This window comes from Lipomyces oligophaga, assembly GCF_038497815.1.
Source record: "Lipomyces oligophaga strain CBS 7107 unplaced genomic scaffold V1516scaffold_2, whole genome shotgun sequence".
In the NCBI taxonomy this organism is placed as follows: Eukaryota; Fungi; Ascomycota; class Lipomycetes; order Lipomycetales; family Lipomycetaceae; genus Lipomyces; species [Lipomyces] oligophaga.
In genome coordinates this window covers 603,577-622,267 of record NW_027117786.1, presented here as the reverse complement: position 1 = coordinate 622,267, position 18,691 = coordinate 603,577, and the positions used below count along the sequence as shown (strand labels likewise).

At 42.5% G+C, this 18,691-nt stretch overlaps 8 protein-coding genes and 1 non-coding gene across 9 annotated transcripts; 4 read left to right on the top strand and 5 right to left on the bottom strand.

The window, feature by feature from the left end:
• Nucleotides 1-455: 455 nt before the first annotated feature.
• Nucleotides 456-2,424, bottom strand: V1516DRAFT_670587 (major facilitator superfamily domain-containing protein). Its single transcript, XM_066921398.1, has 3 exons — nt 2,187-2,424; nt 1,875-2,139; nt 456-1,828 (listed from the first exon to the last, which is right to left on the bottom strand). The coding sequence occupies exons 1-3, from the start codon at nt 2,342-2,344 to the stop codon at nt 623-625; spliced, it is 1,629 nt and encodes a 542-aa protein (XP_066778802.1). The 5' UTR covers nt 2,345-2,424; the 3' UTR covers nt 456-622.
• A 69-nt stretch (nt 2,425-2,493) lies between these two features.
• On the bottom strand, nt 2,494-4,413 carry V1516DRAFT_670584 (iron hydrogenase). Its single transcript, XM_066921397.1, has 2 exons — nt 4,267-4,413; nt 2,494-4,209 (listed from the first exon to the last, which is right to left on the bottom strand). Exons 1-2 carry the CDS (start codon nt 4,360-4,362, stop codon nt 2,587-2,589), a joined length of 1,719 nt encoding a protein of 572 aa, XP_066778801.1. The 5' UTR covers nt 4,363-4,413; the 3' UTR covers nt 2,494-2,586.
• Nucleotides 4,414-4,435: 22 nt separating this feature from the next.
• Nucleotides 4,436-6,261, bottom strand: V1516DRAFT_670583 (uncharacterized protein). The gene is made up of 2 exons (XM_066921396.1): nt 6,154-6,261; nt 4,436-6,097 (listed from the first exon to the last, which is right to left on the bottom strand). Exons 1-2 carry the CDS (start codon nt 6,169-6,171, stop codon nt 4,565-4,567), a joined length of 1,551 nt encoding a protein of 516 aa, XP_066778800.1. The 5' UTR covers nt 6,172-6,261; the 3' UTR covers nt 4,436-4,564.
• Nucleotides 6,262-7,149: 888 nt separating this feature from the next.
• V1516DRAFT_t21 lies at nt 7,150-7,223 on the top strand. Its single transcript has one exon. It is a non-coding gene; the product is annotated as a tRNA-Ala (tRNA).
• Nucleotides 7,224-7,389: 166 nt separating this feature from the next.
• Nucleotides 7,390-9,825, top strand: V1516DRAFT_689452 (uncharacterized protein; the record flags this gene model as incomplete). Its single annotated transcript, XM_066923812.1, has 2 exons — nt 7,390-8,949; nt 9,379-9,825. 2 exons carry the CDS (start codon nt 7,390-7,392, stop codon nt 9,823-9,825), a joined length of 2,007 nt encoding a protein of 668 aa, XP_066778799.1.
• A 232-nt stretch (nt 9,826-10,057) lies between these two features.
• V1516DRAFT_670581 (indole-3-glycerol phosphate synthase-domain-containing protein) lies at nt 10,058-11,859 on the bottom strand. Its single transcript, XM_066921395.1, has 3 exons — nt 11,687-11,859; nt 11,396-11,605; nt 10,058-11,346 (listed from the first exon to the last, which is right to left on the bottom strand). The coding sequence occupies exons 1-3, from the start codon at nt 11,749-11,751 to the stop codon at nt 10,128-10,130; spliced, it is 1,494 nt and encodes a 497-aa protein (XP_066778798.1). The 5' UTR covers nt 11,752-11,859; the 3' UTR covers nt 10,058-10,127.
• Nucleotides 11,860-12,451: 592 nt separating this feature from the next.
• Nucleotides 12,452-15,936, top strand: V1516DRAFT_710391 (uncharacterized protein). Its single transcript, XM_066924244.1, has 3 exons — nt 12,452-12,786; nt 12,834-12,932; nt 12,983-15,936. The coding sequence occupies exons 1-3, from the start codon at nt 12,565-12,567 to the stop codon at nt 15,665-15,667; spliced, it is 3,006 nt and encodes a 1,001-aa protein (XP_066778797.1). The 5' UTR covers nt 12,452-12,564; the 3' UTR covers nt 15,668-15,936.
• V1516DRAFT_670571 (mitochondrial carrier domain-containing protein) lies at nt 15,937-17,695 on the top strand. The gene has a single exon (XM_066921394.1). The coding sequence runs from the start codon at nt 16,210-16,212 to the stop codon at nt 17,329-17,331; it is 1,122 nt and encodes a 373-aa protein (XP_066778796.1). The 5' UTR covers nt 15,937-16,209; the 3' UTR covers nt 17,332-17,695.
• On the bottom strand, nt 17,418-18,536 carry V1516DRAFT_670569 (uncharacterized protein). Its single transcript, XM_066921393.1, has 3 exons — nt 18,379-18,536; nt 17,891-18,333; nt 17,418-17,841 (listed from the first exon to the last, which is right to left on the bottom strand). Exons 2-3 carry the CDS (start codon nt 18,201-18,203, stop codon nt 17,693-17,695), a joined length of 462 nt encoding a protein of 153 aa, XP_066778795.1. The 5' UTR covers nt 18,204-18,333; nt 18,379-18,536; the 3' UTR covers nt 17,418-17,692.
• Nucleotides 18,537-18,691: the final 155 nt, after the last annotated feature.

The following is an 18,691-nucleotide window of genomic DNA, read 5'->3' as shown; positions in this document are numbered from 1 at the left end:
TATCTCTTTGGACACTTTGAACACCTTGAAATTTATTGTTTTGCTTTTCAACGTATTTGGTTGAAGGAGTTTTTATTTTTTTATTATTATTTCTATTTTATGTCACTTTGTGTTCATTTATTAATTTTGAAGATCAAATGCTATCATGTACTCCCAATATGGTGTTGCTGTACGACAATTCGAAGTTTTGGTCGACTAATTTAGTTGCACACTCTATATGTGCCAATTATAATTTGGCTGGTTCAGCAGATCAGAATGCACTAAACAAACCCATTAGTATTATTTGGTTCATGTGTAGTTTCTGATAATTTGTTCTGGGATTAGAAGACCATTTTGCTGATGGAACTCGCTTTGGCTACAAAATTGGGGGAGGTCATAGAACTCGTTCAGCAATAACAAGACGAATAGTTAATACCGTGCGAATTCAAGCTCTCGCAGAAGTTTTACCAAAATGGTCATGGGGACATGTATATCTATTAAAATGTTTCCTATAAATGTTCCATTCCAGACAAAAATCACATACAAAGCAATATCGGCGCCAACCCAATTACCAACATACAAACTTCTCCTCTTTATCTGAATCCGATCCATTTATTTTCATGTTCTTCCACTTATAAGGCAGTTACAGCTTTAATCTGAAATCAAACCTTTCGTTACCGGGCTGCTGCGGGTCTGCAAATACATCCCGGATATAATCGTCACGCTGCGAATCGGTCATGGAGTCCCAAATCATCGACCGTTTCCGGTTTTCAGATAAATATAACTTTCGGATGTTCATCGTCACGCCAATCGTAATTATTGAAACAACGACAAGCCCAATATTTCCAACTCTATAATAGGGCTTGTCGGACTGGCGGTACGTGTTCACGGCAATAATGTTTCCGATTTGAACGCAAACGTTGTAAATAGCAATCGCGAGACCTCGTTTCTGCGCATCGTTTGAGTTGGCAGAAATCCACGAAATTAGCGTAGGCGTATAGTAAGGGAACCCGACTAATAGTGTCACACAGATCGTTCGAATCCAAGTCGCGGCTGTGGTGGCAGGTAACGCGATTAAAACAGCAAGCGGAGGAATGACCCAAGCCATGGCGATCAGCGGAGCTATGAAATGAAGATGCCGCTGATCGCAAATCCGAGCAACTGTGACCATGGACAGGACAAGCAGCAAGTTCCCCGGAATTACCAACAGATTTGCCTCCGTCGTTGAATAACCTAAATCACTGTGAAATATTATTGTCAGAAAATGATAACTAGTGATGGAAGGTAAAAATCCAATTATCCCCAGTAGAAAAATATATAAGAGATAGACGTCCGTAAACGTCTCTCTGAAATTCGACAACTTGAATTTTGACAATAATCGGCCGAGTCGCTTGCGCGGCACAAACATGACCGATTTCGAACGATCATCCAGTATTACTCGGGCTCGCAATATATTTTCTTCTCGTGTCGTAAATATCCGCGATATTCGATGACTTTGTAATGAGGGCAACATGAAAAACGATATTATACCTATTCCGATCGTGAATAGGCCTTCCAGAGCAAACAAAATCTGCCAGTCATGATATCTCGATGCCTGCTCCGCACTTGATTGGAAAATAAAAGTGGACAGCAGAGCAGACAAAGCATTTGTGATATACATTGTCATCCAAAAAATCGCTACCCGCAATGAAGTCTCAGATGTTTTGTAAAATGAAGTCAAGTAGAAAGAAAGCCCGGGGATATATCCACCTTGAGAACCACCTAAACAGGCTCTACAAATGAAATGAGTTGTTTTTGAATTCACAAATGTTTGAGAGAACGCAGAGATTCCAAATATGATTGTCTCAAGCTGTCTAGAATTAGTCTCAGATTCTTTAATATGTGGAATCACTTACCGGAAGCCAAAGTACAGGACCAACAACCATCTGCATAACTTGACTTGGAATTTCAAATATCATGAACGCAACAGTGTAAATCGTCTGACCGGTACTATAATCCGCTTGAGTCAAGCCCAGATCTTCCAGAAACGAAGTAGTAATCACGTTCTGAATACTTATTCGGTTGATCTGCATTACGAAAAACATCACACATAACCAAGACAGCACGCGAACATCGATCTTGCGACGAACGACGTCTTCTTCTTTCGTGCTCCATAGTGTTCTGAATTCGATTAGTATTTGCACGAGCTCTTCTTCATATAAAGATACCCTGAAGAATCTAAAAACTGTTGAAGTTCATCTGCGGACTCCGTCGAAGGGAGGTTTGTATACGACACTTGCAACGTATCCATAATTAGCGGGTCAGTCTCCACAAACTCAGTCCGCTGATTGCGTTCAAGTGAGCCTGTTCCCTCTCTCTCGATCATTTGCTTTCTGCAGTTATACAACAGCGGCCATTCGCTTTGTTTAAGTATTAGGTCAGCATCCTGGAAAGTGAACTCTCTACATATTATAGCTGAGAGATGTTAATTATGTGCTGTAAGCCGTCCCCGTTGTGAATATCAGACTATGCATTCTCTACATAACATTGTATCATTTTGTCCCCTACAATTGTTCGATGCAAAATTTCTTTTCTATATTGCTCATCAATATAATTAAAATACAATAACTACCACTTATCTCCAACAAGCACAGCCGGCATGACGTTCGGATCAAACCCTTCGACCGCATGATAAGAGGTCGAAACTAATCTGCTCACACTTTCTCCTTCAGCAGGACCAGCCCACATCGCCTCCACCCAGTTCCTAATACTTTCATCGTCCAAGCTGGAATTACGTATGGTTCTATATTTGGCTTCAACCATCTCTTTCCATTCACGGACCATGATATCTCCATCCTGAGGAGCACCAATTTGTCCTCCACCGTTAATGCATCCACCAGGACATGCCATTACCTCCACATAGTCGTATTCAGACGGGTTCAACACAGCTGCCACGTTTTCTCCTTTAACCTTTCTTCGTGATGAAACAGCTGTTCGGCTACCTGCGCCTTTCGATGCCATCTTTAGTTTTCGCACCAAATTTTGAATATTTCGAAAACCGTATACTTGCGCGGCCTTAGATAAAACGGCTCCCGATGCTTGGTCTATTAAATGATATTCCACTATGTCTGAATTCTTTCCTGGAATTATTTTTAAAACAGTTCTGAGTTTACCCACTGTCTCTGAATAGCTACTGATAGCCCTAAGAACATGATAGAGGTATCCCCCCGAAGATGACCCTTCATTAGAATCCCAGCCAGCTTCGGTCGGCCATGATTTGGGCGACAGAGAACGCAGTGAACACATCAATTCATCTTTCGGTATTGAATCTATTGACATAAAGTCGATATTTTCGTCATTCAAAAGTTGCACGACTTCTTTCGTTGTTATCACACAATCGACATCCTTTGTGCTGTCACAACTCTGAAAATCCTTTCGCGACGCTTCCAGTTTCTTATCAAAGCACGGCATAACACTAACGTGAAATATCTCTGACTCGCAAATACCAGAATTGTCTCGTGCAATCAGTCGTTTCAACAATGACCCAACGATTTGCTGTGCTGATTTGACCGATGAAAGGTAAGGGATGATATGTGGATGAGTCTTTTCAACATAACATATCCAACCTGGACATACACTGGATAGTAAAGGTCCCTTATTAGTCGTCTTATTCTGACTAGACATCTCACTGTTCGCATTTGTAGTGTAGTTGTATATGCCTTCATCCGCTAAATTCGACTCTTCTCTGATTCGACCCGATTTGACCAAAACCTCTCGCGCCGAGTAAGCCAAAGAAATTTGTCGCCCAACACCAGTTCCAACAACATACTTGAATCCTAAAATATCTCTGAATAAAGTAACTAATTTACCATCTACCTCCTCCACAGAAATTTTAAACGCTGCAGCAAGCGAAGCCCGCGACTGTGGCGAGATCGAAACTGCAAATATTTTCTGCTTTGGCGTCAAAGATTTCGGCTTCTCTGAATCTTCATCTTCGTCCTCTCCCACATCTGTCATTTTCTTATCGCTGTTCATTGTGTCTTCTCGATTTTGTTTCAGTATCGCTAGAAGTTCTATATGACTCTGCAAAGAAATCAATACTGATTCAGCAGATGTAACACAACCACTGCATGCTAAACAGTCGGACAAATTGATTTGCGCAGGAGTCAAAGCTGTAGCTGAAGTAGTTCCACCATCCACTGATACCTCTACCGGTTTTCCATCGTCATCTATTCTAATATCTGTATGTGCCTATCAAACGAATAATTAGATGAGAATAATACAGTAGATCCTGCGGCAATAACAAACCTTGCTGGAAGTCCGATCAATAACGATAGGATTTATGCAAGCGAGTCCTGGAGATATGAAATCGTTCAAATCTTGAGCAGATAAAAGAGCACTCATCCTTGTTTAGTGAAACTACGAGCAAATACAGTCGTTGAAAGAAAATTGATCTAAAATCATAGTTTGCTTACAACTGCTTACACTGACTCGTTGACTTACTCCCAGCTACAGTCATGTGATTATACTCATTACTAATCTCTCCTTCTGGGATAGTTGGTTGCCCTCCAACATAAAAGTCATTTATTATTCAATTATCCAAAAACTAGACAAGAGGTTCTTTGACATACGCAGGACGCCACTCATTCTTCCAGGCATCACGAGTGATGTCATCGAATTGGACCTGGTTGCGGGTATACCAACTCGTTTCACGAGGAATGTATTCACCATAGCCTTTCTTACCGGTGACGACACCCTTCTCATCATCCCAAACAACTTCACCCCGCAGGAGAGTATATCGAGGCCAATTGAGCATCTCCATACCTTCGAACGCAGTATAGTCGCAGTTATGATGGAGCATTTCGTTGGATAGAGGCTTCTTAAACTTGCCTTGAGGATACCAGATAACCAAATCGGCATCAGCTCCTGGAACAATGGATCCTTTCTTAGGATACATACCATAAAGTTTTGCGGTGTTCGTAGACGTGAGCTGAACAAATCGTTCGATTGAAAGCCGTCCGGTACAGACACCAAACGTGAACAAAAGAGGAACACGGGTTTCAATTCCAGGAATTCCATTGGGAATCAACCTCCAGTCTCCGCCAGGCTTACCAGAATCCTTAATGGCGATGGGCTTTCCAAGCTCTTCGTCCATTCTGAATGGGCAATGGTCAGAAGAAACCATTGTAAAAGTTCCATTACGAAGACCGTTCCAAAGACCATCTAGATCTTCCTTCGAAGGGCGAAGAGGAGGTGAACAGACACATTTAGCACCCTCATAATTAGGAGCCTGGAGTCCAGCATCAGTTAAGAGTAGATACTGAGGACACGTTTCAGCATAAATGGGAAGACCCTTGCCTTGAGCCTGATGAATACGCTCGACTGAACCAGGCGAAGAAATATGAACAAACAGAATTGGCACATTTAGAACTTCGGAGAGGACAATCGCTCGGTTAGTGGCCTCATGCTCAGCAAGAGCAGGACGCGAACGAGCATGTGAATAAGGATCAACAAGATCCAGACGCTCGAGCTCCTCTGAGAAGAAAGAAATGATATCGATGTTTTCAGCATGGATCATGGGGGTGATGCCGTTTTTCCGTGCAGTACCAATTGTCTGGAGAATCTCGTAATCGGACAGAGCAAGACGCTCATAGGTCATGTAAAGCTTGATAGACGAAATTCCAAATTTAGGGATCAAGTTCGAGAATTCAGCGAGTCTCTCTTTCGAAGGATCGGTAATGATCAAGTGGAAAGCATAATCAGCATACGAATTGCCGTTTGCAAGGTCATGATAGTGACCAATTACATCGGCCAAAGAATGTTCAGGTCTGTGCTTGTGTTGCATAGCAAAAGCAATGAAAGTAGTAGTACCTCCAGCGACCGAAGAACGCGAACCAGATTCGAAACCATCTGATCCTCGATAAGGATAGTCTTGACCTCCTGGTGTGTTTTCCTGGTCGATATGTGTGTGTCCATCGACACCACCCGGTGTAACATAAGCACCCTCGGCATCAATGGTATTTTTGGCCTTCAGTCCTTTAAGACTGGGTGCAATTGCAAAAATCTTTCCATCTTTAATCGCAATGTCACCAGGAAAACATTCGGAAGCAGTACCAATTTGAGCGTTGATGATAAGCGTCTAAAATCGTTAGAGAACATAGTAATATGGCATAAAACAATGTTAGTTGTACTTACATCAAACTCGGAATCCATTCTTAATAAATTTCCAAGTCAATGAAGTTCAACAAATGAAAACGAGAACTGTGGTCTGGTGTTGAAAGACTGAAGAGTTTTAAGAAGTGAACAGGAAAAGTGGGTTTCGGGATTTAAATCAGTATCTTCTAGTGATGGTGTCGACTACTCCCACCGCCAATACGATATTCCAAGTTGAGTTTGTGGCGCTCATGTTGGCTACTGACGCCCTTTACTTATACTAAATAGTAATGCTTTTTAACTATCCTACTCAGTAAATTGAGTCAATTCAGATCTTTCAGCACCTCTTTATACTATTTAATGTACAAAGTTTTAGACAGCTTGCTGGATAACCAGACTTGCAAATTCTCGACTATCGTTATCGAAGGAACCGCATTCACCCTGAATGCTGATTCGTCAACTAGGTGCAATGACCAGTTCAATCACGTATTTTAACTTTGCTACTCCTCTCGACTCACCATCAACGAAATTGTACGACATTGGAGTTAATAGACTGACCTCTGCTTGAGGTAAATCACAAGTCAATGTTAAGCCAAGCATTTATGTAAATATAGCTTTAGTGTATACTATTTCTTGGAATACAAATAATTAGTGCGTAAATTTGTGAACTATGCTGAATCTCTACTGGCTAAAACCCAAGGCCTCGATATCCTATAGTCATCCATTGGATTAAACCGAATATGATCCGATTTGGAGCTTTTGTAGCTTAATCATCCATTTGCTCCTCGGTAGTATTTCAAAATCTATAGTCTCATAAAATAACGCTTGTACACTTCGTCAGGGTCAAATGAAATTCCATTTGGCTGTAGTTCGCTTGAGATGTCTCCTTAGAACTCACTAAAAATAAGGTGCTTTGATAAAATTCACCATTCGGATCTAACCTGCAACTTCCCTTCAAATTACTAGCTCAAGTGTCCACCAGACTAATTTCTCAGATTAAACTGTTAATAATGATTATTGCTCTCAAATTTACAGATAGGGCATCTGGTGTAGTTGGTTATCACATCCGCTTAGCATGCGGGAGGTCCCCGGTTCGATTCCGGTGTTGTCCAAATTTTTTTTAGTGGTATATATTTGATCTACTGAAATCAGAATTCGTTCAGTTTATTCTTTTCCCTTGATTTAACCAAATAACTTAGATTTTCTCCGACCTGCATCGGAATGTTTTTTGATGCTGGCCTCCGTTGATATCGAGATCCTCTAAACTGTGAAATAATAATGGAAAATCGAATTCCAATATTACGATTTGACGTTGAGGATGAGTTTAGTCGCATGAGCATTGAAAAGGCATCCATATCACCAAGAAAACGCAATAACTTTATCGACATATTTCCACGGGAGATTTCTGAACTTATATTTGATGGTATTCCGCTGCAATTGCTAGTGCCTTACCGTTTGGTGTGCAAATCCTGGGATGACTTCATCAGCAGCAGCCCCCAATTCTGGTCATTTGTCATTATTGACCGAGCTTTCAAAGATACAAAGTTTCTTTTCAAAGTTCTCGAGGGAGTTGATAAATCTGGATCAGAGACATTTTCAATTTATAACTTGTTTCCATCGCCTACTGCATTGAATTTTATTTGGCCGACGCAGATTCGACAGCTCCGAGACGTACGAATATCGGTCGTGCAGTCATTTGACTTAGTTGCTTTACTCGTTCGTGGTTCGTTCCCTAATTTGGAAACTTTGGATTTCTCCGAAGTTGGCCATTCAGAAGAGGTTGACAAGAGCGATCATGTGGTATACGATGTTCCGGTCCGATCGGAGTGTGTCTATTCTTTACCAAAGGTACGCTCATTAGTAGTCTCAAAGCTATATGCAGAACGGACAAAAATCGCAGGACCTTTTTCGTTTCCTTCCAGGCCAGTAATTTGTGGACGAAGATTAAGTAGGTTGTTACGTTTGTTGCCCAACCTGAAAAATTTTTCACTAGCTGGATTTGAGATCCGCGACTGCAGACGCAGAATGGATGAGCAATGTGAGGTTTGGGAGCCACAGACATCGCAGTCGCTTTTCACACTTGATTTCGAAAATAATCGAGCATTAAAAGCCATTAGATTTGAAGAATGTTTGATGAGAATTTTGCCGATCATTCCTAGTTCCTGTGAAAGTCTTCATCTTGCACATATGGCAGCGCTTCCTCAGCAACGACGATACAGAGTGCGATCTACAGGTGAAGAAGAGCAAATTTTTGCTCCTGAATCTATGGCCTACGAATCTGAACGGCGGTTGCAATCATTTGACAACGAATTTAGTAATTTGCAAACACTTGAATTGCATGAGATTTCTGATTTGTATGGGACACGGTTGGCTGCTGTTCTTGCACGAATGAATCCCGACAAAATCGAGCATCTCCAGCTTCGCGATTGCGCCTATCTAGATCTAGGTGATGACACTAAACTGGCTCCGAAAGAGATCGGCTTACCAGACGGTCCTCCCGAGACAGTTGCGTCCTTTGTAATCAGACTCTGTCAAAATTTAAGACAATTGGATCTAAGCGGAACTGCTTCGGATAGAAAACTCATTAAACTGAATAAGCTTATTGCACATTGCGAAGTTGTTTTATTGACCGGATCGACTCGAGTCACTTGGTTTGGCCTTGCTGCTGTTATTGGAGAATATTGGCGCTGCTACGAGAATCCGTCCGCTCAAACACTTAGTGAACTGTTAAAGGATGTCGAATTTATAGGGAACCAGACTTTGAAAGTGCTTGATATTTCAGGATGCTTTAATGTTACCATAAAGGATGTTGCTACTTTGCGTCGATTTGGACTAGAAGTACATTACGAAAGTCCACTGAAAGCGCAATCAATATTTATATAATTCCTAATTAGGAAGCGATTACTGGGAGTTTGAGCGCGATAGTGATGTCAGTCCATCAATAAACCTGGCGCCACTGCGGCGGGTTAGAAAGAATCAGATTGTTGGCTAGGTAGATCACAACAGCAAGAGTGTTTCTTTAGAAAGATTTGATCTTGCTAGATTATAAAAGGAACTATATCGTGTTCATGGCAATAGAAAAGTGATTGATATGATAAGTTTTGACAAGTTGTGGGTAGCCGAGCTCAAGCGAGAGAGCTGATTGACGTGAAATGTTGATTTGACTGACTGATTTTATTCCACAGAGTTGCTAGGGCACAAGCACGATGTCGGCGATCGCGGCCTGATCGCAGTGCTATATCTAACAAATATCTATCGTCTTGTCAGAGGAGCTCGGAAAGGGCGGCTATAGAAAACAAATATCTTAGGGGTGTTTCGATTGCCGCTGCAGGAGTCTCGGTAGCGGAGTCAGATGAGGAGAAGGATGAATTTGATGATTTGATTTCGGGACAAGTTTCAGAAAAAATAAGTAAACGCCCAGTAGCAGTCGAATTGGACGATGCGTCTAAATTTCGACGAAGATCTTCTTCAGTGCACGGCGGGAGTCGAAATTCTATGACATTTGGCAGTTTAGATTCCGATCGTTCTAGATCTGAATGTTTTCGAAGTGGATCTGAAGGATATGCTACAGAAGAAGATGACAGTGATGACTTCGACTATGCGCCATGTGAAATGGTTATTTCGCGACTGTCCTGTTCTCGGATATCATTAGATAGCAGCAATTCGAGGTCCACTTCGTCGTCATCTTATGTGGTGTCTAATCCGCTGTCGTAACTGGCGGATGGGGGGAGAGAACGAGCGAATTTATAAAGATCTAGTTTATGCAGTGGCTCTTTCTCTACCATAGGAATTGGTAATATCTGTATGTATAGCATTCTATGGCGCTGGTTGATTTTACGTTTGGTTATGAGACTTAATTTATGGTATGCATGCTGTCAATTTGTTACCTTTCGGAATACAAATATGAATTTAAGCGAAAGTAGGGCGCAATGCAAGAAATTAGCGATTTAAAAGAAGGAAAATAAAATTATCTCATTCAGAAATTTCTACAAAATTTGGATTCAGATTGCACAATCTTATTTCCCGATCAGCTGTGCAACGAAAGCCTTCGTATCTTTCGCTCTCATGAGAGCTTCTCCGACCAAGAATCCACCGACACCTTCAGATAAATATTTTTCAACATCTGAACGAGCAGATATACCACTGAGCGCGCACAGGATAGTGCCTTTGGGAACCATGGAAACAAGTGACGAGGTAGTACCGAGATCAACGGCGAATGAGTGGAGGTCGCGGTTATTGACACCGATGACTTTAGCACCTAGTTGGATCGCGCGGGCCATTTCGGCTGCAGAATTGACTTCGACTAGAGGCTCCATGCCGAGAACTTTCGAGTATGAGTATAGTCGAGATAGTAACTCCTCGTCGAGCATTTTGACGATGAGCAAAACTGAATCTGCACCATTGAGACGAGCCTCAAGAATTTGATATTCATCAAAGATAAACTCCTTACGAAGTACAGCGGGTCGGTTTTGAATCTTATCGATTGCTAGTCTTGCATACCGCATGTCATCGATCGTGCCCTTAAACCAATGAGGCTCTGTGAGGACAGAAATAGCAGCGGCACCAGCTTCAGCATACAATTTTGCCTGCTCGCCTGCATTTGCGTCCACTTCAATGTCACCCTTAGACGGAGAGGCCCGTTTGATTTCCGCTAAAAGTGCAGCTCCGGGTTCGCTGGCTAGTCGCTCGACAAAGTCAATCTGTGGAGGAGCTACACCCAGATCATATAATCTCTGGAGATTATTGGGCGTCAGCGACGGAACGAGTTTTTGAGCATTGATATCTAACTTTCGCTTTGCGTATATCCTATCCAAAATGCTTTCTTTACCAGTGAGTGTGGCAGGGGAGGCTAAGGAAATTGTAGAAGCGGTAGAACTGGTCTTTCTGGACACGAGATCTTCAGACCAAGTTCCTCCGTGAATATTCAAGAAATTCCGTACCATCTCATTTCCAGACTCTGTCAAAATACTCTCTGGGTGGAACTGGACCCCTTCAATAGTATACTGCTTGTGGCGAACGGCCATGATGATCCCATTTGAGGTCCGCGCAGATACCTCCAGACAGTCTGGAAGGGAGGCCTGTTGGCCTGCCAGTGAATGATACCGGGTGACAGCGATTTGCTGCGGAATGTCTTTGAATATTCCTTTACCGTCGTGTTCGATAGGAGAAGTTTTACCGTGCATTATTTCACCCGCTGAAGCCACGGTCCCGCCATACAAAGCGAAAATGCATTCTCTGATAAATATTAATTTCGAGCCAACGCAAAAAATCGTATTTGACTTACTCTCCCATGCAAACCCCAAAAATTGGAATTTTTCCCGAAAAATATTTTATAGCCTCGGTGCAAATTCCGGAATCGTAAAGTGGATGTCCGGGACCTGGCGAAATAACTAACCGGCTCGGCTTCATAGCAGCAAGTTGTTCAATCGTGACTTCGTCGTTTCGGAAAACAACGACGTCAGCACCTTCTTGAGACAGAAGTTGATATACATTCCTGGCGATTGGTTAGTAATTTGAAGCATGACAATTATGTTGTCTTAAATTTAGAAGAGGCATGAGGGGAATGAGTACAGACCATGCAAACGAGTCATAGTTATCAATCATGACAACTTTGCCCATGGGAATAACCTCTTCAGCCATTGCGGATAGCACACTGAAATTTTAGGATAGCTCGTGCTTAAATATCGCTTCAATTATCCAGCAAAAATACTAGAACTGCAGTGTAACATAATAATCTGAGAAGTTTAGGTGTATGGTCGCAATTGCTAGAGTCACAGTTCTCCCACGCCGCAATCACGAGTATTCTGTGTCTTTCAATTCAGTACGGAAAGTAGACGGGTATTCGGTCAACTTTTGCTTATTTGCTGCTGCAACTTATGCTACATTTAGTAGATGGCTTTGATCACACAAATTTATTTGTTACAAGGGACCTGGACGGTGTAATATAGATTTCATAAGAGAGCACCGAATGAGAATGAGATGTGGCTATTGTTCAGAATACACATTTGAATCAAGCAAAATTATTGCTGGGAGGCATATTTGAAGGACTGCTTTTGTTGAATAATTAATGACTATTTTGAATAAAGAATGAATAGCATGAAATTATGTTGGAGTGCCCTATTTGCTGCCGTCTATGTCCTTGTATCTGCCTTCAAACAGCGGGGAAGCGGGAACTAAAATCCTATTTACTTGTAACAATATAATTTCAACGTTCATAATTTTAGTGTGATCAATACGAATAATATCAAATCTGCGATGTTACTGGATACTGAGATTGAGCTGTTATTTTATAAGTAATAGAGAACCACAGATTTACCGAAAGTTGGTTCTACTTTCAGGGGCCGATTTTGGGAACCGCCGCACTCGAAATTTTCGAGGCCTTCAACCCATATTCTTAAAAGCCCTACTTCCATTCACTTGTTGTCCAGGTCTACTATCTAGCACAAGCAAAAGATGGCTACCAAAAACGGACTAAATGCTACAGAGAGCGCAGTCAAATTGTTGCTTTCAATAACAAGTGACGAGAAGATCGCATTCGAGCAATCGATATTGCCGATTCTTGAATTCGTAGACGGATCAGAATCTCGGCTGAGATCCATCTTTACTCAAATCCTGAAAGGGCTTGAAAATCTAGAAAAAAAAGCCGTCAAGAGAAGTATCACTGTTTTGCGCAAGGTAGGCTATTTTATTTTTGAGGTATCGAGTATTAACCGGGACCCTAGATTGTGCAGCAATATCCTACAGGTATTGCTACTTTGTGTACTGCAATTCGAACTGAAATGGATATAAGCTACGAGACGATAGCGCAGCAGACTGTCTATGTATGTATTTAGATCTTGTTACTATTTATTTTTCTAATCCATAAATGTAGCGCGAAGTTGCCCATCTAATAGCAATACGAGCAGTCATTTGCGACCCGAGGTTATTGGACAATGACACAATCTTATCTTGTCAAGATATAGACGAACTTTTTGAGATTTTGATAAATCTACAAAACCAGAATGAAAAGTTGCTTTATACAGTCAACAATGTGATATGTGCTGCGATTATGTCACTTCCAGACCAACTATTTACGAATGAACAGCAAGTGGAAATTCTCCAAAATCTTTCACTTACAGCCGAAGATGCAGCAATTTGTGTCGCTATACGACTCCGTTCGAATTTCAAATACGAAAAACGAAAATATAACTGGATTTTCGCTGATCCATTAAATACCGAGAATTTTGAATTGTTAAAAAATGTCGTTACTGGAACCCATCAGTGCCTGCCCATGCCAGGAATATCTCTAGATCAGCTCGACGGCAACGCCAATGTTGCATGGGGGAAGACTGCAAAACCATTGTTGATGCAACATCCGCTGTTTGAAGTTATTGCACAGTCATATAGCACATCCTCTCGCATGAATTCACGAATAAAATTTGAACGGATTCTTAGTTTGTCGGTGTCTTCAGTATCTGTATCGAAAGCTAAGCTCTTCGACAACAAGGATTCAGAAGAGATGAACTATCCATCTTTACTAGCTCTTTTGAATACGTTCGTATCTCGAGTGGATTCAGGTTACATGCCGGTGATTCTAAAGGTGGCTCTAGAACACATTGGTCCTCTACCTGGGATTGGAGCACCCGGAGCTGGAGCTTCATCTAGTACTTCACAGATGTTGACTTTGTATTCCACATTATTCCATAAAATTTTGGATTCAAGAGACCCAAAATTCTTTGAGAATGTGGTTCGCATACTCTCAGATGAACTTGGCAGCACATCGAAAAATGCCTTTGACCGAAGCTCGACTTCTCTGCGACAAGACTTAGTCGGTAGTATGATTTACTTGCTGTATTCAGCTCGAGAGCAGGCTTACGTAAATCCACTTTGGCGGAAACAAATTTTATGGCAGATTGTATACTATGTTGCTGGAGCGCCGGCAAGTGATCAAGATTCTAAGTCGGTTTCTGGTTATGCCTTGGGCATAGTTGAAGACGCGATTTGGAATTATATTGCGGACAGTCCCGACAATTCCACATGGCCTGAGTCTGATGAGAACGAGATTTCAAGTTTAGGTCTCGTCTTACTCGAGCTCATAGCAAGCAAGCGAAAGCTAAAGCAGACATTGTCAGTCAACAGTGAGAACCACGCTCGGACATTGCTGGAGAAAATTGCAAAACTCCGCAACCAGGCTTCTGCAATGGAAGTTACAGATACCAAGAAAGACATTTACAGGATGTTAGCGGCCGCGGAAACGTTGACGGTTTGCTTGGTAATCAATACATGTGCCGCAGTTATCACGGAAGCGGAGACGGAAGACATATTATTCATCAGCCAAACTATAGTAGAATCCATTTTTGCGTTGCTACCTCGTTCAACCAAAAAGAGAAGAAGGGAAGCGAATCATCACGGGAAGAAGGTAAAAAGACAACACAGAGAGGGTGATATGGGAGATAACGACGAGCTTGAAGAAGACTGTATTGATGTTGATACAGCCTCAGCTATAGCACTGATGGTATCAAAAACAGCTTCTAGACGCTCAATCGCTCTTCAAAAGTTTGTGGGGAAAGTAGTTTCTTGGTGCGCACCATTGATAAACCAAGAATGTTTGACCCTGTGGTATCAGGACTTGGGTATAACAACTGAAGCTGAAGAGGAAGCCGAGGAAGAGATGGATATAGAGGAAGATGGCGACAACAGTTCCGATGAGAGCAGTAAAGAGGACGATGAGGAAGAAGAGGAAGAACAAGAACAAGAAGAGGAAGAACAAGAAGAACAAGAAGCACAGGAAGAGTTTGAAGAAAAATTAGGTCAAGTCTTGAGAATGCCAAGGTTTGATGAAGAATCCAACAGAGAAAGTGAGAGTGATTCCGAAGAAATGAATGATGATCAGATGCTCGAACTGGACAAGACACTATCACTGATGTTTAGTAATCGAGCACAGAGAGAGAAAAAAGTGAGCAAAGGAGCGCAAGTGCGACGAGCTAGACAAGACACTGAGTATCAAAGACGTCGCCTTTTAGAGGCTATACGAGTATATGTATCCGTATTTAAGGACCAGAAAGTAAAAAAGGCAAAAGGCGCGGAATTCATGAAGTGGAAACGAAGCGTCCACTTTGAAATGACTCCTCTAGCTTGCGAGTGCATTTTGTCGTGTATACAGCCCATTATGCGAGTTCTAAGAGTCGGCAGTATAGGGAATGGTTCATTGGCGCAGTTTTCGGCCGATCTTGTGAAAGATTTGTTTTCGGCAGAATCATTTGCTGAAACCGTCGGTGCCAGACTTTCAACTTTCGACAGCGCGCAGACAACGCTACAATCTCTGGTTTCAGAAATGGAGCATACGAATGGTCCCGTATTTACAAGGACATGTGAACTAGCTGAGAAGTTTGTCGGGAAAGTGATTATTACTCACCGTAGCCGCCGTGAAGGGGTAGGCGCTGTAATGGACGTATACACGGATCAGATGGCAAGATGGGCGCGAGACGAAGGACGGATGCCGGTAGACGAAGCACGATTCAGCAGAGTGCTGCGCTGGATATCGCGCGAGCGACGTGGATTGCCGACCAATAACTAGGATCTGACGATGAGTTCAAAGTTGTTAATAGCATATTCATTTAAACAAGCACCAGATCTATTGAGTCCATTACAAACTAGATCACCGACTACTTCCCAAGTCTGGTAAATCTGTAGTTTTCCTCGGATAACTGGATCTCGACAAAGCAGGTTGCGGCGCAGGGGAATAGCATCAGGCGGATCCGGGGTTAAAGGTTTGGGTTTCCGGCGGGGTCTCTGCAAAGAAGAGGAAAGGGAATGAAATATTAAAGCGTCAGAAGGAATATGGTAATTGTAATACAAAATACTAAGTACAAAAACAACCAGTGCATGCAGATCTTCTCTGGACGGAAGAAAAAAAGTGTGAACTGATAATTGTCAAAAAAATACATCTTGCAACGGACGTCACTGGTAAGAAAAGCCGACTGCCGCTGTTGTGGACAAGAGTCGTAGAGACTACGGTTCGTTATCCAATATTCCGACCGGGAATTTGGTTCAGTCGTCTATCACCGTCAACAAGTCCATTCGGCCTGTTCACTGGGCTCTGTTAGCGCAGGCAATATCATGGCACGAGCTACCTCACCCACTGCAGAGCCTCGGTCTATTACTGCAGATGCTTCTACTTCTGCTTTGAGTTTGAACAACGAGGAACTAGCAAAGGAACAGATTGCCGGCGCCGTATCACTCCAGAAGGAGTACTCTACTGCAGTTTCAGCTGCGCTGTCTAGTCTGGTGTCAACATTTGTCGGTTTCCCTTTTGACAGCGTCAAGACTCGAATGCAAGCCTATAAATTCAAAAGCGTGTTCGATTGTGTTTCGGTCACGAAACGAACCGAAGGTGTGCAAGGATTTTTTCGTGGGGTTGGCGCTCCCATGATATCTGTATCGATCGTGCGGACAATGTCATTCTCAATTTACGCACAATGTCGTGAACTCTACGCGCAAGGATTCCGGTCTTTGTTTGGCCCGACTTTTGTTTTGCTTCCTGAGGAGCCCGACTCGCCGTCTCCTACTCCTGCGAGCTTGTTTCGGTCACTGCCGACGTACTTTCTTGCTGGCTTTACTTCTGGCGGATTCATTGCCCTATTTTCATGTCCATTTGAGTTTACTAAACTGTCGACACAGATCGAGTTGCTTATGGCTCGCGCGGCCGCTGCGCAGAGTCGTAATACCACTGTTTCCACTCTTTCGCCAGGTGCTCAATCACAATCTGTAAATACTTCCGAACCAATCAACCTTCAGCCTAAAGGTGCTCTTCAGTCTGCAAAAGAGATTGTTAGCAAACGGGGTCTATTAGGACTGTATTCTGGATTCCGATACCATTTTGCTCGAGATGCTCTCGGCACGTCTCTTTATTTTACAGTCTACGAATCCTCGAAACAGCTATTTTCAATGTACAATCCAACCAGTGACGAGCCTGGCCCGCTCGTCATTGCAATATCAGGGGGATTATGTGGCGTTTTTTCCTGGGCTTTGCTCTTTCCGATTGATACCATGAAATCTATTGTCCAGCGTGATATTCTCATGCGACCGCCGGGTGCTCCTGCTACTAAGCGAAACTTCAGTGTGTTTCATCCCCGAATGTACAGAGGATTAGGTGTATCTATCGCGCGCACAGGTTTAGTCAATATGACTTTTTTCTCCATCTACGAGCCGCTATTCAAACGCTTATCGTCAGGAGAATAAGATTAACTAATTATTTCACGATATAACATTTTTGTCTCATTTACGTGCTTGAGTCTCAGATACGAAAGATTTGGTGATTCGTATAAGTTGCATTTTATTTTGATTAAGGGTTAATTGTTTCTTTTTGTAATGGCTGCATGCGAGAAGGATTGGTATGATGGTTAATAGACAGGTGGAGATGGATGCTGTAGGATTTATAAGTTGTATATAACATGTGTAGCCAAGAAGAGGATTGTAAAAGTGGTAGATTGTATTTCGTTTCACGATCGAACGTTTATACTTGTTGATAGAACCTTGGAAATTGCTCGTTGTCGTCAAGAGATATTAGGATTTTGAGATCAATATTATATTATGCATGCTGCTATAGAGTGAGAGAGGAAGTTCGTAGTTCTGCCAGTGTCCGCTGTCGAAGATTCCGCGGTATACGGTATATGCGCATTTCTGTGTGCTGTCGTGCGCGTGCAGCAGCTGCAAGATATTTGTCTCGAAACAACTTCCGGCGGGAAATCACTAAAATATATTTTAGTCTAACAATAAACAACAAGGAGATTGTACTTACGCTCTGCATCCAGTTGGTAAATCAATTTCACAATCTCGTGCTCTTCCTCAGTGAGTCTCGATGCAGATTCAGCAGTCAATTGCTGATTTACTAGCAAACTTCGGTTCAAACTTAGCTGAACTTTGTTAGATATTGCTTTGGCTTCTTCAATATATATAGATTGGAAAGGCGAAATTGCAGGTGATGACAACCGCTGGTCCGATCTAACTGGCACTTGCGGAGGAGTAGCTAGAACGTCTTCGTTAGATTCGTGAACAGTAGCCGATAGTTCAGGCCCTGCATTTATTTGTGCTTTTCGTCGTGAAGGAGCCATAATGAGTAGAATCTACAGCGATGCTAATAATGAATGGTACTCAAGAGCAGGATTTCAATCCTCTTTATCTGTCTCATCTGTATTGTCCCAAATACTCGATGTCGCGACCTTACAGCGACTTCGGCAAGTCCTATGTTTACGGTTAGTGCGGCTCGTTGGCAGGACAACTACATACACAAACCCCACTACTCGTGGCCGCAGACTTGTGCCGGATTGGCTGGGTCTAGATAGCACAAAGAGGAAATCATATTGGAATTTGTTCATAAATCGTACTTGAACGAGGAGCCTGATCGAGCAAAATTGAGCAAGAAAGGGGCTGTTAGTCGGTCGAGTTCTTTCCTTCATTACCGGCTTGTTGTTGCATGGTTTTGACTGTTTTCTGCTAGTCTCAGGTCCCACGTGTTTTGTGCTAGCCAGCAGATGCACCGCGGCTCTGATTACTGTCTTCGCGAGCACGACTCAACGACTCAACGACTTTCCAAAAGGGC